This window comes from Salvelinus namaycush, chromosome 41, assembly GCF_016432855.1.
Source record: "Salvelinus namaycush isolate Seneca chromosome 41, SaNama_1.0, whole genome shotgun sequence".
Taxonomy (NCBI): Eukaryota; Metazoa; Chordata; class Actinopteri; order Salmoniformes; family Salmonidae; genus Salvelinus; species Salvelinus namaycush.
The window spans coordinates 108,338-127,481 of NC_052347.1; the positions used below are offsets into that span (position 1 = coordinate 108,338).

The 19,144-nt window shown below is 42.7% G+C and overlaps 1 protein-coding gene across 2 annotated transcripts in view; it reads right to left on the reverse strand.

Annotated features, from left to right (window-relative positions):
• Positions 1-326: 326 nt before the first annotated feature.
• Positions 327-19,144, reverse strand: part of LOC120034168 (syntaxin-binding protein 2-like) — a 28,364-nt gene continuing 9,546 nt past the window's right edge. The window contains exons 13-18 of one of the 2 annotated variants that reach the window (XM_038980621.1): positions 17,791-17,932; positions 17,288-17,394; positions 17,048-17,146; positions 13,226-13,311; positions 10,832-10,989; positions 327-1,214 (exon numbers count right to left, since the gene is read on the reverse strand). In XM_038980621.1, the coding sequence (XP_038836549.1) occupies positions 1,135-1,214; positions 10,832-10,989; positions 13,226-13,311; positions 17,048-17,146; positions 17,288-17,394; positions 17,791-17,932 (672 nt within the window). In that variant the 3' untranslated portion in view covers positions 327-1,134. Of the gene's footprint in view, positions 1,215-10,831; positions 10,993-13,225; positions 13,312-17,047; positions 17,147-17,287; positions 17,395-17,790; positions 17,933-19,144 lie in introns of both variants that reach the window. The other variant, XM_038980620.1, reaches the window with a different exon arrangement.

The window sequence follows — 19,144 nt, forward strand, 5'->3', positions numbered from 1 at the left end:
TTAAACAAAGACCTTCAGCATCGATTGTGAAAGCAATAGAAATGGAAATTAGAATTCATGCTACAATAAATAAAGCATGCTTGATTGCCATAGAAATGGACATTAGAATTCATGTATGCAATAAATATAGGGACAGTTTCCTGGACACATTATGCCTAGTCCTGGACTAAAAATAAATCAACCGAAAGTGTTTTTCCAGGCTTAATCTGCACCCAGTACCCAGACTAGTACTATGTTTTCTCCTTGCTTCAACACCAGGGATTCTAGGCATTCTCATGGCAGCTAGAACATATGACATTTCAATATAAGACACAATGTACAAAGAGTAAAATGTATGCATATAGTTTATTCATAATTGACTAAAATACAAAGACCCAAACATGAAAGTGCATGATTTCAGAGGCACACTACAGTAGTAAAGACATTCAGACATATGAAAACAAATGTAACTTGGGAAAGGCACAAGTATTTAATGGTCCCAACACAAAAGTTGCATCTCAACAGTCTAAAGAGGCCACTGCTCCTTATGTCCTTTAGTTCATCTGCACTAACAGGACAAAAGGAGAGGAAGCCACTTTAGACTTGAGATGCAGCCCATATTTGTAACTCAATTACAGTTAAAGACAGAGACAGATTAAAATGATCCTCATAATATAAGGACTTTTTAAATTTAATATTCAGAGCAAAAAATGTCCATCACAGCATTACATTAATACGGATGTACATAATTTATTTTACTTCAACCGTAATTAAAGAGAAATTAAATAAAATATTGAGAATCAAAAGATACTATCCTTTAATGATGACTACATCTTAAAACGGCACTTTGTTTTACAGTTAGACGAGCTACACAAGCGTCTCATAATGAGCAGACCTGGGTTCAAATAGTATTTGTTCTCTTTCAAATACTTTAACTGTACTTAATTGAACTTGTCTAACCCAAAAGAACCACTGGAACAGTCCTAAAAGTGCAAACCCCACTGATCTGGCACTCCCAGCAGGCTTAATCAAAACACTCAACATATTTGAAAGAAAACAAGCACAATTTGAATCCAGGTTTGTGTTCAGAGCCATTCTCCCTGCAGGCTCAGACCAGCTCCCCTTCCAGGCCGAGGAGAGAAAGGAGGGTTATATCTAGCTTTCAGGAGTTGGATCCAGGTCCAGAGTCTTCAGGTCATTTAGGAAGCTGGTGGGTGTGACAATGTGAGACGAACCTATAGAGAGAAGAGAAACAGACAACACAGAAACATTATTAACACTATAGTAGTGCTTTTCTGAAACCCAAAGATTCACAACGAAAATGTATGGAGAGAGAGACTTAGCAGTGCATTTACCAGACATAAAAATAAAAAAAACATACTTTCTGAAGGCACTGTATATCCCCCAGCAAGTATTGACTTTTCCCACATTTTGTTGTGTTAGCCTGAATTTAGAGATGTTTTGTTACTAGCCTACACACAATACCCCATGTCAAAGTGGATTTTTTTATGTTTACAAATTAAAAATATTTCAGCTGAAATGTCTTGAGTAAATAAGTATTCAACCCCTTTGTTATGGCAAGCCTAAATAGGTTCAGGAGTAAAAATGTGCTTAACAAGTCACAATAATATGCATGGACTCACTGTGTGTGCAATAATAGTGTTCATGATTTTTGCAGGACTACCTCATCTCTGTACCCCACACATACAATTATCTGTAAGGTACCGCAGTTGAGCAGTGAATTTCAAACACAGATTCAACCACAATGACCAGAGGTTCTCCAATGCCTCGCAAAGAAAGGCACCTATTGGGAGATGGGTCAAAAAATGTTTAAAGCAGACATCCCTTTGAGCGTGGTGAAGTTATTACACTTTGGATGGCGTATCAATACACCTGGTCACTACAAAGATACAGGCGTCATTCCTAACTCAGTTGCCGAAGAGGAAGAAAACCGCTCAGGGATTTCACCATGAGGCCAATGGTGACATTAAAACAGTTAAGAGTTTAATGGCTGTGATAGGATAAAATTGAGGATGGATCAACAACATTGTGTGCTGATTAAAAATAAACGCAACATGCAACAATTTCAAAGATTTTACTGAGATACAGTTCATATAAGGAAATCAGTCAATTGAAATAAATAAATTAGGCTCTAATCTATGGATTTCACATGAATGGGTTTGGGCACAGCCATGGGTGGGCATAGACCCACCCACTTGGGAGCCAGGACCAGCCAATCAGAATTAGTTTTTCCCCACAAAATGGCTTTATTAGAGACAGAAATACTCCTCATTTTCAAGCTGTCCGGGTGGCTGGTCAGAGACTACCCCGCAGGTAAAGAAGCCAGATGTGGAAGTCCTAGCGTGGTTACACATGGTCTACAGTTGTGAGGCCGATTGGACGTACTGACAAATCCTCTAAAACGACGTTGTAGGTGGCTTATGGAAGAGAAATTAACAGAGCTGGCAACAGCTCTGGTGGACATTCCTGCAGTCAGCATGCCAACTGCACGCGCCTTCAAAACGTTAGACATCTGTGGCATTGTGTTACGTGACAAAACTGCACATTTTAGTGGCATTTTACTGTCCCAAGCACAAGGTGCACCTGTGTAATGATCATGTTTAATCAGCTTCTTGATACGCCACACCTGTCAGATGGATTGATTATCTTGGCAAAGGAGAAATGCTCACTAACAGGGATGTAAACAAAATTTAAGCGAAATAAGCTTTTTGTGCCCGACCTGGTTCAGTCTGCTTCAACTTGACAGCAGGAAAATAACCTAAAACACAAGGCCAAATCTACACTGGAGTTGCTTACCAAGAAGACAGTGAATGTTCCTTAGTGGCCGAGTTACAGTTTTGACTTAAATCTACAGCAAGACCTGAAAAATGGTTGTCTAGCCATGATCAACAACGAATTTGACAGAGCTTGAAGAATTTTGAAAATAATAAAACATACAAAATGCACAATCCAGGTGTGGAAAGCTCTTAGTATTGACTCAGGGGTGTGAATATATATATATATATATACACACACACATTTCATTTTCAATACATTTGCAAAAATGTCTGAAAACATGTTTTCACCTTGTCATTATGGGGTATTGTGTCTAGAGAAGAAGAAAAAAAACCAGCCTGAATTCAAAATGGATTACATGTAACACAACAAAATGTGGAATAAGTCAAGGGGTATGAATACTTTCTGAAGGCACTGTAGGATCTTTTAGCGCCACCAGTGGTGTTATTCTGCCCTTGAGTTGCGTTCCCATGCAAAACTAGACAGATAGCTAACAACTAAGTCTTCAATAAAACTCCCAAGGCGTGACTTTTCTTGAATGAATATATTGAAAACGTTTATGTTGTAAAACTGCAAAATACAGAAAAGAATATACTTTAGTATTCAATTCAGACCGACATACTGTAGCTGTACATTATACATTTGAAGTTGCATGAATAGAAAGCACGTGCTAAGGTACCATGCATCTGGCATGATGCCAAACCATATAGCTAATTGCTTAACTCCTTTCATTACTCTAATAATGTACAACCATCTATGTAGAATAACAAAGCATATTACACTAGAATCGGTAACAAAACTACAGTATTGTATATTTTACAATTCGTTTGCATGACGCACGAGCAAAGTAATACAGCTAACATCATACATGAAAGGCATTGCAATTTGTGTGAGTAAATGCAACCAACCAACATTGATATGTAAGAAACTCTATCAATAACAAGATTATCATCATTAGCTAAATGCTTGAATCGAACTTACAAACAAATATTTTCCAAGGCTGAAGCGTGACAAGAAATAATTACGCTGAAAGACCTGCACCGTAGCGTTGTTTATAGCTGCTTCTTTAGCTGCGGAACGAATTCTCTACTTCCTGTTTGCGTACAGTCTAAGTACCAGAAAGCTCCACTAGGGGGCAAATAACACCATGGAACACAATGAAAATCCATCTTAACCATTGTTACCTTCTAACAGGATGGCAGCACACTCCCCGCCTGGTATAATGAAATTGTGCCACTATGAAATAAAACATATCAAGAAACAAATTATGTCCTTTCTATTTTTATCTTTTGTCTCTAGGATGCTTCAGAAAGAAGAACAACAATCTCTGAGATTGGTCTCAGAAACACCTTAGCAGCTCCTTGCTTGACAATTTTTAGTTCTACTTTCCTAACCTTTTTGTCAGTACTGGGAAAGGTTTTGACCACAAGCCCGACTGGCCAGACATTTCTGTGTGCCTGACTGTCTTTCAATAAGACAACGTCTCCCACTTTTACATTTGGCTTTTCTGCTGTCCATTTTCTGCGTCTCTGCAGCGTTGTCAGGTACTCCTGTCTCCACCTTTTCCAAAGGGTGTCAGCGAGACACTGGACTTGCTTCCACTGTTTTCCATGAAGGTCGTTCATGCTGAAGTATCCAGAAGGGGCTGAGGTAGCACTGGTCTTTTGTGTCAGTAACATTGAGGGTGTGAGAATGGCAGGCATGTCAGGGTCGGTTGACACTGACACTAGGGGTCTCGCATTGATTATTGCCATAACTTCAGACATAAGAGTGCTCAAGACCTCATGTGTGAGACGAGTGGAGCCCGTCTGAAACAGCATAGCATCAAGGATACGTCTGGCAACCCCAATGAGTCTCTCCCAAGAACCACCCATATGAGACGAGTGTGGAGGATTAAATATCCAAGTACATCCCTTATCTGAGAGGTATTTAGTCAGTTCTGAGTCATTTGTGTCGATACCCAGTTCCCTGCAGGCACCTATAAAGTTAGTACCTCGATCAGAGCGTAGCACTTTTGCTGGACCACGGATAGAGAAAAAACGCCTCAGCGCGTTGATGAAGCTGGATGTGGACATGGATTCGATGAGCTCGATATGGACTGCTCTAGTAGACATACATGTAAAGAGCACCGCCCAGCGCTTGGAGTCTGCACTACCACCTCTAGTGCGACGAGTTATGACATTCCATGGTCCAAACACATCAAGTCCAACGCTGGTGAATGGTGGTTCAGATGAGTCTGTCTGCAGGCAAGTCAGCCATCTTTTGGTCAACTAACCTTCCTCTAACCTTGCGGCAGGTGACACACTTGTGAATGATACCAGAGACCAGACGTTTGCTCCCAATAATCCAGAAGCCTGCTGCTCGAATAGCTCCATCTGAAAAATGACGGCCCTGGTGAGCCACTTGCTCGTGATAATGTCTTACCAGCAGGGTGGCGACATGATGTGTCCGTGGGATGATGAGAGGATGTTTTTCGTCTTGTGACATGTCGGCGGAGGATAAGCGGCCTCCCACCCTCAGCAACCCATCCTCATCAATCACTGGGTTCAGCTTTTTGAGTGTACTTTGTTAAAGGAACTCTTTTCCTTTTTTAAGGCATTTGAATTCCTCTCTGAAGGCTTCATGTTGCACACAGTGAATGATTGCTGTTTTGGCTTGTGACAACTCACTTGTACCGCATGGTTTATTACAGTCATGCCAGCCTCTGCAGCTGGTGTTGTCCGCACCTTCATGGAAGGATCTGGCAACATGAATGAGTCGTGCTGTGGCTCGATTGAGAGCTTTCCAGCTTGAGAACCTCTCAAAGCGATGAGAGCCGAGTTGAGCTCCAGAAACCTTAGAGGCGAAGACAGTGACGTCTGGTCGAATCTCTGCGTCTGCGTGAGGCTCTACAAGGTCAAAATTTATGTTCTCAGGCTCACTTGAGTTTGTTTGGGTCAGGAAAGGTGGACCTGAGAACCAACTGGTGTACTTTAAGAGCGCAGCAAGTATAGGCCTGGTTGCATGGTCTGCTGGATTGCTGTCAGTGTTTACATAACACCACTGATCTGGATGGGTAGACTTCCTGATGCGAGTTACCCTATTGGCAACATACACATAGAATCTTTTGGTGACATTGTGGATGTAACCGAGAACTATCTTACTGTCTGTGTAGAACTTGGCCGCATTTACATCAATGTCCATTTCGTCTCTGATCAGTTCATACATCTCAACAGCTAGCAAAGCCGCACACAGTTCTAGGCGTGGGATAGTGTGGGCCGGACGAGGGGCCAATTTTGATTTCCCCATGACAAATCCAACATGGCATTGACCTTCCGAGTCAATAACTCTCAGGTAGGCTACCGCTCCTATGGCTACTGTAGAGGCATCCGAGAAGATGTGTAGCTCTCTTCTTTGAGTGGTAGACAAGGAGACTGGGATGTAGGTCCGCTGAATATACATGTTCCAACTCCATCAAAGATTCCTTCCACATGTTCCATTTCTCTTCTTTTTCTGGGGGAAGAGGGGCATCCCACTCACTCTGATCAGAAGAGAGTTCTCTGATTAAGGCTTTACCTTGCATTGTTATTGGAGCCACGAACCCAAGGGGGTCATAAAGACTATTCACTGTGGACAGGATGCCTCTCCGCGTAAAAGGCTTCTCATTGTGGGACACCTGGAATGAGAAGCTGTCTGTTTCCAGGTTCCAGGAAAGTCCCAGACTCCGTTGAAAGGGGAGAGGATCCACTCCTAGGTCCAGATCTTTTAAGTCTTTTGCACGGTCCTCCATAGGGAAGGCTTCCATAACTGTTTTGCTATTGGATGCAATCTTGTGTAGTTTCATGTTGGACTCCGCCAACATTGCTTGTGTTTTTCTTAGAATGTTGATAGCTTCTTCTGTAGTAGCTACTGATGTCAGCCCATCATCAACGTAGAAGTTCCTCACTACATATTGCTTGGGTTCTGATCCGTGTTCCTTCTCACCCTGTAGCGCTGCTCGTCTCATGCAGTAGATGGCTACGGCTGGTGAAGGGCTGTTCCCAAATACATGGACTTTCATCCTGTACTCAGTTATGTTTCTATCTGGATTGTTGTCTTCATACCAGAGAAACCTTAAGTAATCTCTGTGATCCTCACGTACACCAAAACAGTAAAACATTTGTTGCACATCTGCTGTTAGTGCAATGCAATCCTTGCGGAAGCGCATTAGGACACCCAAGAGTGTGTTGTTTAAGTCTGGACCACTGAGCAGAACATCGTTAAGTGACACACCTTGACACTTAGCACTGGAGTCAAATACTACTCTTATTTGATCAGGCTTTTGTGGATGGTAAACACCAAATATGGGTAGATACCAACATTCTTTGTCTCCCTCTAGTGGCGGTGAAGGTTCGGCTTGGTCGTTATCCAGCATCTTTTGCATGAAGTCAATAAAATGACGCTTCATGTCAGGCTTTTTGTCTAAAGTCCTGCGAAGTGATGTGAGACGGTTTATGGCCTGCTCCCTGTTATTAGGAAGGCGACGTCGAGTAGGGCGAAAGGGTAGTGGAGCCACCCAGTTGTTTCCATCATCCTGGAAAACCTGTTTGTCCATAATGTCCAAAAAGGCTTTGTCCTCCACTGATGGTGCTGGTTTATCATCGTCTTGTGTTTTGTCGAACACGGAACATCCCAGGCTGTCTGTGTTCACAGTTGTGCTCGGATCTCTCGAGTGCACTGTAGAGGGAGAGATGTGTTTCTGAGCTACGCTGTTGTAGTTCTTTTACCTGGATGATGTCAGGGCAAGGGCTCAGATAGGATGTGCGACCATTTTGAAGTATGTTTGTCCTGAACACGTTAACATTGGCTGGTCGGTGAGCTGTTCCCAGACAGACCTCACCCACGATGACCCACCCGAGGTCGAGTCGCTGTGCATAAGGAGTGTCGTGGGGCCCATTGATTTGCTCTCGTACCTTGTGTACCCTTAAGATGCCTCGTCCTAAGAGCAGGAGGATGGGAGCGTCTGGGTCCACAGCTGGAATTTTGTCCATAACTGGTTGCAGATGGGGATGATGATACGCAATGTCGGGGGAGGGAATCTCCGTCCTATCGTCTGGCATCATATCACACTCTATCAGAGTAGGGAGAGATAGCTGCATGTGTCCGTCTATAGACTCCACCATGAAGTTGACGGCTCTCCTGCCTGAAGTCTCTGTTACCCCAGAACAGGTCTTCATGGTGTATGGAGCAGAGTTGTCATTGATGTTGAAGAGATTGAAAAACTCTGTCTTGGCCAGAGATTTGTTACTCTGTTCATCAAGCACTACATACATTTTGACAGCTTTCTCTCTTTTCCCAGCCGGATAAGCTTTAACTAGGCATATTTTTGAACATGATCTTGGATTAACTGCCTCACCACAGATCTCCGTACACTTTGAGGTGACAGATAGAAGAGCATCGTCACCTTGCTCCCCGCCATGCTCTTTCTCTGCTGTAGCAGTGTTTGTATTTGAAGGGGCTGGGCCTGGATGCAGAGCAGCAAGATGTCTGTCGCTGTCGCACTCAGAGCACTTGATTGACACCTTACAGTCTTTAGCTCTGTGCTGAGTTGACCCACAACATCGGAAACAAATTCCATTCTCTTTGAGATATGATTTGCGCTCATCTAGAGTTTTGTATCTAAACCCACGACACTTTAAGAGGATGAGGTTTGTTATGTATCGGGCAGTGATGGTCAGGGTTTTCAATCTTTGTCTTACTGGGTTTGGTTTGGTGGTCTGAGGGCTCAGATGACACATCGGTTTTGTATACAGTCACAGGTGTCTTGCTGCTGTACCTGGCAGGTTTCTCACTTTTCATAGACACCTGGTTAGTTGAGGTGTAGAGGGTGAAACTGGGGTCGTTTCTAGTTTTCGCCTGGTTCCTGATGAATCTCGAGAAGAACGAGAATGGTGGGAATGCTACCCGATAGTCCTCCTTGTATTTGGATCCCTGTGCAATCCATTTTTCTTGTAAACTGAATGGAAGTTTCTCTACTATAGGGTTTACCCCCCGAGATGTGTCCAGATAAGCGAGGCCTGGAAGGTACCCTTCTACTTTAGCACACTCCAGTTCGAGAAGAATGTCACCTAGTTCTCTTAGTTTGTGATTGTCTTTGTTAGCCAGTTTTGGAAAATCATCAATTTTCTTCAACAGTGCATTCTCGATCACTTCGGGAGTACCATAGCACTCTTCTAGTCGTTGCCAGACCATGTTAAGTCCTGCTATTGCGTTGAAAATATGGACAGATCTAATTCTGTTTGCTTGCTCAGACGACTCTGCCCCTAGCCACTTGGTAATTAGATCTAACTCTTCCCTGGCTGATAAATTCAAGTCTCTGATCGCATTGAGAAAGGATGCTTTCCATGCCCAATAATTTTCAGGGCGATCATCAAACTTCAGGAGTCCGGAACTCACCATCTCACGGCGTAGGAGGTACTTGATGAGGTCTGGTGCCACTTGTGACTCAGGGACGCTTTGTGTGTGTGACTGGAAGTGGGCTTGTTTCCCATTTACACCATGCTGCTGTTCATTTCTTTTGAACGGAGAGTCTCTGCTCATGCTCTGTTTGCTACTTTCTGGATTATGGCATGTAGCTGGGTCAACACTAAGCTCTTGTTTCTCCACTTCAAATGGAAGTTCAGCAAAGTAGGGCCTAGCATGTTGTTGCACATACTCACAAGTACGCTGGACTGGACTTAAGGGCTGTGTCCCTGTGTCTAGTTCTTTGCGAAGTTCTCTGTGTTCTGATTCTACAGCTTCTTCAAAGGCTGCAGCTTCAGCCAATGCAGCAGCAGCTGTTCTCTCAAATTGGAGAACATATAAACTTGCCTCGAGGTCAGCTTTTTGCTTCATCACAGAAGCTTCCTTCTCAGCATAGGAGACTTGTGCACGCGCTGCGTCTGCCTTGGCTCGTGCTTTGATGGCTGCAGAACTCGCCGTTGAAGATCTGCATGACTGTTTTGATGACCTTGATCTTGTAGATTGAGACTTGGTCCCAGTGTGCTGAAGAGGCTCCTCCATCTCTCTCTGTCGAACTCTTGGCTCTGGTTGTTGTACCGTAGACTGCTGGTCTTCCATAGGAACAGAGGCTTTGTTGGCTGATGAATGTAGAAACAAACCACCGTGTGTGGTTATTCTTGAGCTTGAGCCCGCCGTGATGATGTTTTTTTACTATTCTGCCCTTGAGTTGCATTCCCATGCAAAACTAGACAGATAGCTAACAACTAAGTCTTCAATAAAACTCCCAAGGCGTGACTTTTCTTGAATGAATATATTGAAAACGTTTATGTTGTAAAACTGCAAAATACAGAAAAGAATATACTTTAGTATTCAATTCAGACCGACATACTGTAGCTATACATTATACATTTGAAGTTGCATGAATAGAAAGCACGTGCTAAGGTACCATGCATCTGGCATGATGCCAAACCATATAGCTAATTGCCTAACTCCTTTCATTACTCTAATAATGTACAACCATCTATGTAGAATAACAAAGCATATTACACTAGAATCGGTAACAAAACTACAGTATTGTATATTTTACAATTCGTTTGCATGACGCACGAGCAAAGTAATACAGCTAACATCATACATGAAAGGCATTGCAATTTGTGTGAGTAAATGCAACCAACCAACATTGATATGTAAGAAACTCTATCAATAACAAGATTATCATCATTAGCTAAATGCTTGAATCGAACTTACAAACAAATATTTTCCAAGGCTGAAGCGTGACAAGAAATAACTACGCTGAAAGACCTGCACCGTAGCGTTGTTTTTAGCTGCTTCTATGCGTGCAGAACGAATTCTCTACTTCCTGTTTGCGTACAGTCTAAGTACCAGAAAGCTCCACTAGGGGGCAAATAACACCATGGAACACAATGAAAATCCATCTTAACCATTGTTACCTTCTAACAGGATGGCAGCACAGGTGTGGTGTGTCATCATTGTAAATAAATAATAAAATTATACTGCCTTGCCTGGTTAAAGAAAATGTTAAATAAAATATAAAGTGTACACTATTAAGGTTCAGTCCAACTATTGTGTTCCTTACCAATCAGGACCTCCCATTTTCCGTCGGTGGCTCGAGTGACCTCGTAGGCGGAGCGCATCTCGGAGTGGGACACGCCTCCGATCACGAAGATGATGAGCCGAGGGCCGGAACGATACTCCGTTGGAGACTTGTTCTTGTGCCATTGTCCAAACCGAGCACTGCTGCAGTATGATATAAATGTAAACATAAAAAAACATATAGATTCCTAATTATGTACAAATTATCTCCTGCAGCAAAATAAAAACATGTACACTACCGTTCAAAAGTTTGGGGTCACTTAAGCATTTTTGTCCATTAAAATAACAAAACTTATCAGAAATACAGAGTAGATATTGTTAATGTTTCAAATGACTATTGTAGCTGGAAACGGCAGATTTTTAATGGAATATCTACAAAGGCATACAGAGGCCCATTATCAGCAACCATCACTCCTGTGTTCCAATGGCACGTTGTGTTAGCTAATCCAAGTGTATCATTTTAAAAGGCTAATTGATCATTAGAAAACCCTTTTGCAATTGCAATTACAGTTGTAGTCAGAAGTTTACATATACCTTAGCCAAATAAACTCAGTTTTTCATGACATTTAATTAGAGTAAAAATTCCCTGTCTTAGGTCAGTTAGGATCACCACTTTATTTTAAGAATGTGAAATGTCATAATAATAGTAGAGAGAATTATTTCTTTCAGCTTTTATTCCTTTCATCACATTCCCAGTGGGTCAGAAGAATGCACTCAATTAGTATTTGTTAGCGTTGCCTTTAAATTGTTTAACTTGGGTCAAACGTTTCGGGTAGCCTTCCACAAGCTTCCCACAATAAGTTGGGTGAATTTTGGCCCATTCCTCCTGACAGAGCTTGTGTAACCGAGTCAGGTTTGTAGTCCTCCTTGCTCGCACACGCTTTTTCAGTTCTGCCATTACATTTTCTATAGGATTGAGGTCAGGGCTTTGTGATGGCCACTCCAATACCTTGACTTTGTCGTCCTTAAGCCATTTTGCCACAACTTTTGAAGAATGCTTGGGGTCATTGTCCATTTGGAAGACCCATTTGCGACCAAGCTTTAACTTCCTGACTGATGTCTTGAGATGTTGCTTCAATATATCCACATAATTTTCCTTCCTCATGAAGCCATCTATTTTGTGATGTGCACCAGTCCCTCCTGCAGCAAAGCACCCCCACAACATGATGCTGCCACCCCCGTGCTTCACTATTGGGATGGTGTTCTTCGGCTTGCAAGCATCCCTCTTTATCCTCCAACCATAACAATGGTCACTATGGCCAAACACTACTTCTGTTTCATCAGACCAGAGGACATTTCTCTAAAAAGTACTATTTTTTCCCCGTGTGCAGTTGCAAACCGCAGTCTGGCTTTTTTTAAATGGCGGTTTTTGAGCAGTGGCTTCTTCCTTGCTGAGCGGCCTTTCAGGTTATACTTTTGTACCTGTTTCCTCCAGCATCTTCACAAGGTCCTTTGCTGTTGTTCTGGGATTGATTTGCACTTTTCGCACCAAAGTACGTTCATCTCTAGAAGACAGAACGTGTCTCCTTCCTCAGCGGTATGACCGCTGCGTGGTCCCATGGTGTTTATACTTGCGTACTATTGTTAGTACAGCTGAACGTGGTACCTTCAGGTGTTTGGAAAATGCTCCCAAGGATGAACCAGACTTGTGGAGGTCTACAATTAATTTTCCTGAGGTCTTGGCTGATTTCTTTTGATTTTCCCATGATGTCAAGCAAAGAGGCACTGAGTTCGAAAGTAGGAAGGTAGGCCTTGAAATACATCCACAGGTACACCTCCAATTGACTCAACTGATGTCAATTAGCCTATCAGAAGCTTCTAAACCATGACATAATTTTCTGAAATTTTCCAAGCTGTTGAAAAGGCAGTCAACTTAGTGTATGTAAACGTCTGACCCACTGGAATTGTGATGCAGTGAATTATAAGTGAAATAATCTGTCTGTAAACAATTGTTGGAAAAATTACTTGTGTCATGCACAAAGTAGATGTCCTAACCGACTTGCCAAAATTATAGTTCGTTAACAAGAAATTTGTGGAGTGGTTGAAAACCGAGTTTTAATGACTCCAACCTAAGTGTATGTAAACTTCCGACTTCAACTGTATGTTAGCACAGCTGAAAACTGTTGTTCTGATTAAAGAAGCAATAAAACTGCCGTTCTTTAGACTAGTTGAGTATCTGGAGCATCAGCATTTGTTGTTGAAACATCAAGGATGATCAATGAAAGCTCTATTTTTAAGATAACAAGTGAGGTTAAAGTGTTAATGTGTGACCCTTCTGTCTATGTCCCTGGTTCAGCCCCACCCCTTCCATGTTGTGGCCCCAGCCCCACCCCTTCCATGTTGTTGCTCCCCCCCGTGGTGTATACAGTATACACACCTGACAGTCGTCTGCGAGGTGTTAACGGGGGCAGGGTCAGAGATGAACGGCCACTGCTTCCTGTCCAGCTTGTCTGTTATGGCATTCTGGGAAAATAGATAGACAGGGTTGGTCAGACTTGGGCTGTGACAGTCATGGAATTTGGATGACAGTAATTGCCAATCAAATGACCGCAGTCTTCGTAATAACCTTTCAAATAGCAAAACATATAATAAAATACTTTCAATAGTCTCCTTCTGACTGCATGTGCTGCCAAATAGAATGAATAGAACAGGCGTCCCTATTCAAGTCAATGATGGCATAATGGGTGGACTGGCGGCCATTGCGAATGTACCCATAGAAGCAAAGCAGGAAGTGTACCCATCAATATGTGCTGTGATTTGTTGATTCAACTCAACTGACCTTACAAAAAACACATTCCATTGCATGAGCCACATCAATTATGTTTTTTTGAATGAACATTCTTTATCATCATGGAAATATTGCCTCACAATAGTCACAACAGTTTTCATGTAATAAGGAATTCGACCATGCCCACAAATTGGGGAAAACCAACCTTCTTTCCTATTATTCCCCATTGTAGAGTAAACTGTCATAGATTTGTTTTTGTTATACAGAAACAACAAAACATGCAGAAAAGCTGCTGTGTTGTTCAATGTACATGTAGCCAGGTCAAAAAGTAGGCTACACGTAGCTGTGTGTGTGGAAAACATTTCATCACAAGACATTTAACTTTTTTAGTACAGTCCGTTTGTAACTACACTCACTACTTGTATAGTCTGTTTGTGTTGTTGATCTTGGTTAGCTTGATGTTCCAGTCGGTAGCTAGCACTCTCACTCAAGTCGCTGTTGGCTTGCTAGCATCGTCAAGACAGAAAAGGGGGATGTGGGAAGCCTTGCGGTTTTTTCTAAGTAGTGAGAATGCAAGAGAGTAGGCAATGTTGAAACGTAATCTTTAGACATGTACTTTTCTTCAATGTATTTTTGTAATGGACTAAAACAAGGAAATTGTGGTTGAAAAATGTTTTTGCTGTGAGCCACTGGGGTAACCACAGGTTGTCTTCCCCACAGACGGGCAGGGTCGCGACGTTCTATCTAATACCGACTGGGTCTACAGTGGGGCAAAAAAGTATTTAGTCAGCCACCAATTGTGCAAGTTCTCCCACTTAAAAAGATGAGAGAGGCCTGTAATTTTCATCATAGGTACACTTCAACTATGACAGACAAAATGAGAAAAAAAAAAAACAGAAAATCACATTGTAGGATTTTTAATGAATTTATTTGCAAATTATGGTGGAAAATAAGTATTTGGTCAATAACAAAAGTTTATCTCAATACTTTGTTATATACCCTTTGTTGGCAATGACAGAGGTCAAACGTTTTCTGTAAGTCTTCACAAGGTTTTCACACACTGTTGCTGGTATTTTGGCCCATTCCTCCATGCAGATCTCCTCTAGAGCAGTGATGTTTTGGGGCTGTTGCTGGGCAACACGGACTTTCAACTCCCTCCAAAGATTTTCTATGTGGTTGAGATCTGGAGACTGGCTAGGCCACTCCAGGACCTTGAAATGCTTCTTACGAAGCCACTCCTTCGTTGCCCGGGCGGTGTGTTTGGGATCATTGTCATGCTGAAAGACCCAGCCACGTTTCATCTTCAATGCCCTTGCTGATGGAAGGAGGTTTTTACTCAAAATCTCACAATACATGGCCCCATTCATTCTTTCCTTTACACGGATCATTCGTCCTGGTCTCTTTGCAGAAAAACAGCCCCAAAGCATGATGTTTCCACCCCCATGCTTTCCACCCCCACCCCCATGCACAGTAGGTATGGTGTTCTTTGGATGCAACTCAGCATTCTTTGTCCTCCAAACACGACGAGTTGAGTTTTTACCAAAAAGTTATATTTTGGTTTCATCTGACCATATGACATTCTCCCAATCTTCTTCTGGATCATCCAAATACTCTCTAGCAAACTTCAGACGGGCCTGGACATGTACTGGCTTAAGCAGGGGGACACGTCTGGCACTGCAGGATTTGAGTCCCTGGCGGCGTAGTGTGTTACTGATGGTAGGCTTTGTTACTTTGGTCCCAGCTCTCTGCAGGTCATTCACAAGGTGACAAGGTGTGGTTCTTGTGATCATTTTGACCCCACGGGGTGAGATCTTGCGTGGAGCCCCAGATCGAGGGAGATTATCAGTGGTCTTGTATGTCTTCCATTTCCTAATAATTGCTCCCACAGTTGATTTCTTCAAACCAAGCTGCTTACCTATTGCAGATTCAGTCTTCCCAGCCTGGTGCAGGTCTACAATTTTGTTTCTGGTGTCCTTTGACAGCTCTTTGGTCTTGGCCATAGTGGAGTTTGGAGTGTGACTGTTTGAGGTTGTGGACAGGTGTCTTTTATACTGATAACAAGTTCAAACGGGTGCCATTAATACAGGTAACGAGTGGAGGACAGAGGAGCCTCTTAAAGAAGTTGTTACAGGTCTGTGAGAGCCAGAAATCTTGCTTGTTTGTAGGTGACCAAATACTTATTTTCCACCATAATTTGCAAATAAATTCATTAAAAATCCTACAATGTGATTTCCTGGATTTTTTTCTCATTTTGTCTGTCATAGTTGAAGTGTACATATGATGAAAATTACAGGCCTCATCTTTTTAAGTGGGAGAACTTGCACAATTGGTGGCTGACTACATACTTTTTTGCCCCACTGTATATCAGGAAGCTATTGCGAGTGTACCCATGAGTTTACCAGTCAAATTGCCAGAGTTATAGGTTCCAAGCCACTTCTATTCATTCTAATTCTGTGTGCTGCTGCATTGTGGGGGGTGTTTTTGTTGCATGTTTCAGCAAGGAGCAACAAAGATGAATCACTTTGTTTAGAGTCTATGTTACCACCAAAACGGACTCAACTGCACGACTGCCCGGCCATCCCGTCTTCAGTCAGCTGTTCACGGATCCACCTGTACCAAAATACCCGATCTGGATCCAGAATTCTAAATAATGTCACGGTCTTATATTATTGTCACAGTATATGTACTTTTAACAGACTTGTCCAGAAGGACGCATACAGGTCCGAATGCGACTGCTGCAGGAGGGAGGGAGAGAAATTGTATAATTTATGTTGCTTTTCACGAAAGCGGCGCCTGGTGCTTGTTGTTGGCCAAGCATAAGTAATCAAAGCGGCAATAGGCTACAGTCAGAGCCTCCGTGTCTGGCAAAAGTTAGAGGAGATATCTAATCAATGGAATTAATTGTTAAAGGAGAACGAAAGGCTACAACAACCAAGAGGTAGGCTGCTACGTAATAATCTGAATGGAGTTATTTGTAACTGTGTAGGACGAGAAAGTGCATGCAGCCTCAATTAGACTAGCTTCATGTTTGATGCAGTCAAGACAGGTACTATGTAATCATATTGAATAATAAATAACTTAACTATGGCAGCTATTAGTCTACTATAGCACAAGTCTTTCTTGGAGTCTCTCCTTCCCTCACTCTCACAGTTCAGACACACAGCACGGCACCTGCTAGAGAGCCACCTCTTCCTCACATTTTATCAGCTCTGGTTAATAAAGTATCTTAAATGTACTTTTCTGCTGCTTCCCTCATTCGGATCGGGTCTGAAACCGACCAGGTCTATATGGAACGGGTCTACTTGTCCCGGGTCCGTTCGGAAAGTGTCTCTATATTTAAAAAGCAATGTATGCAAACATATCGGGTCCGGGTGGGAAAGCCACAGGCCCATTTCGGAACAGGTCCAACATTTTGGACACGTGAAGTCCTCTACCACACTGTCTGTCTATCTTTATCCTCCTCGTCCATACCTCCATCACATCTTTGATGGTGGGTGTCCATCGGGAGAGCTGGTACGTGCTCTCCTTGCGCTCTTTCTTCTCAGGCAGTGTTATCCCAGCATTGGGAGCCTGAAACAACATTTCACATCATTCAAATATAAACAAGGGGGAAAAAGGCTTCACTGTAAAGAGATGCAATTGTTCAATGTGTGAGAGAGAGCAACAGAGAGACAGTTGGAGAGAGCGATGTACAGACAGAGCCCTACTGACCCCAGCGATGATGGGGCAGCCCAGGTGCTGTAAGTTGGTGATGATGTTGCTGTTTGCCTGCACGTTGGCATGCTGGATTAACTTGGTCAGGTTCTCCTCTCCAATGCCTGTGTGTGAGGAGGCCACCATTATACAGAGTAGAGCTGGAGAATGTAATGACGACTCATCACCAAATTAGCCTAATCAAAACTGCTTCATTAGCTAGCCTGTTGTCATTCCACGAGGATCAACAGTAACCACATACATCCTTACAGAGACCAACATTATATACAGAGTAGAGCCAAGTGCTCAACCTAAAGATCACCATCTGCTCCTCTTTAATTTCAATAGCAGTCATGTGGAGAGTAGTAGCTGCGTCGTATCATATTAGAAACACTCATATTGCTGTACCTGCTGTGTGTGTGTGTGTGTGTGTGTGTGTGTGTGTGTGTGTATCTTGACAATGCACTGACAGAAAGCAGACACATTGGGATCATGCAGCCAGTGCCATTCTGTTGACCTACCCTTCTTCTTGTGGAAGATATAGAGCAGTATGATGCGGATCTTGTCGTAGGGGTCGATGTCGGTGTTGAGGAGTACAGGGACGATGCTCTTCATGGCATCCTTCAGGGGTTCCCCATCTACATCAGTCCCCATGGCCAGGTCCTGGGAAACATATGGGGGAAAAACAACAGAGAATGATGCTTTTAGGTCCTCTCCATCTACATCAGTGCATTAACACTTCAGATCATAATCCCACAACCAGACCCAGATTAGATCACTCCTGGACATGCTAGGAATGTCTCAAATGATCGACCACTAAACCTACTATATTACAAACTATCAAAAACAAACCTGTGCAGAGCTATTAGAACCATTAAGACCAAAACAATGCTTGCATCCCAAATGGCACGCTATTAATAATGCACTAAATAAAGACTAGGGTGCCATTTGGGATGTAGTAATTGTGTTGAGGGAGAAAGTAGGAGCTGTTCTAGGAACTAGGAAGGGAACGGGGTTACAGTCAGATGTTTGATGCCTTATGGTGTAAGATTTCTGGAAGACGTGGACGGATGGATGTAGTAATAACAGCCTGGCAACATGAATGATCTTTAAAAGACTAGGCATGACATAACAGCTTCCTGTGCATTACTGTAGGTTCAGAGAGGGACAGTTGATCCAGGTGTGCGACACGTCTTGTCTCAAGCCCGTTACACAACATTAGTGAAGTGGATGCCCACTAGGCCGCCAGAAAGCGGCAGACAATGTCCGAGTCTCAAATGGCACCCTATTCCCTATATAGTGCACTACTTTTGACCAGGACACATAGGGCTCTGGTCAAAAGTAAGCGCTGGTCAAAAGTAGTGCACTAGTGAATAGCGTGCCATTTGGGAAGAAGCAGCCTATGAAGCTTTTATGAGACTCAGAGGTAAAAATAGAGATAGGAACGTGGGGAGGTCAGCACCCCAGTGGAGGCTAGATGGGGTGAGTGGGCGAGCATTATTATATGATACGATAGTTCTAAATATTAAAATATATTACACAACATCATGGTGACCTGGTCATTCATGGTTTAACCACCTAAGGCTAACAACCAGGGATGTGATTATTCAAGAAATATATATTTTTAAATATTATATAGAAAACAAGGAAGAGGAGGATATCGGTTTGGGAAAATAAACATTTCAGTGTAGAACGGATGTAAGGAAAGATGGAAAAATCACAGAACATACATAATTCAAATGCTATAGGTCGCTCTTGAAAAAGAGATGATTCATCTCAAGGATCTTGCTGGTTAAAAGGTTGAATAAAAACAGGCTGTGTTTTACACTTCCGAGAATCAAAAACATGCTCCTGGGAGTACCTGCCAGGTCATTT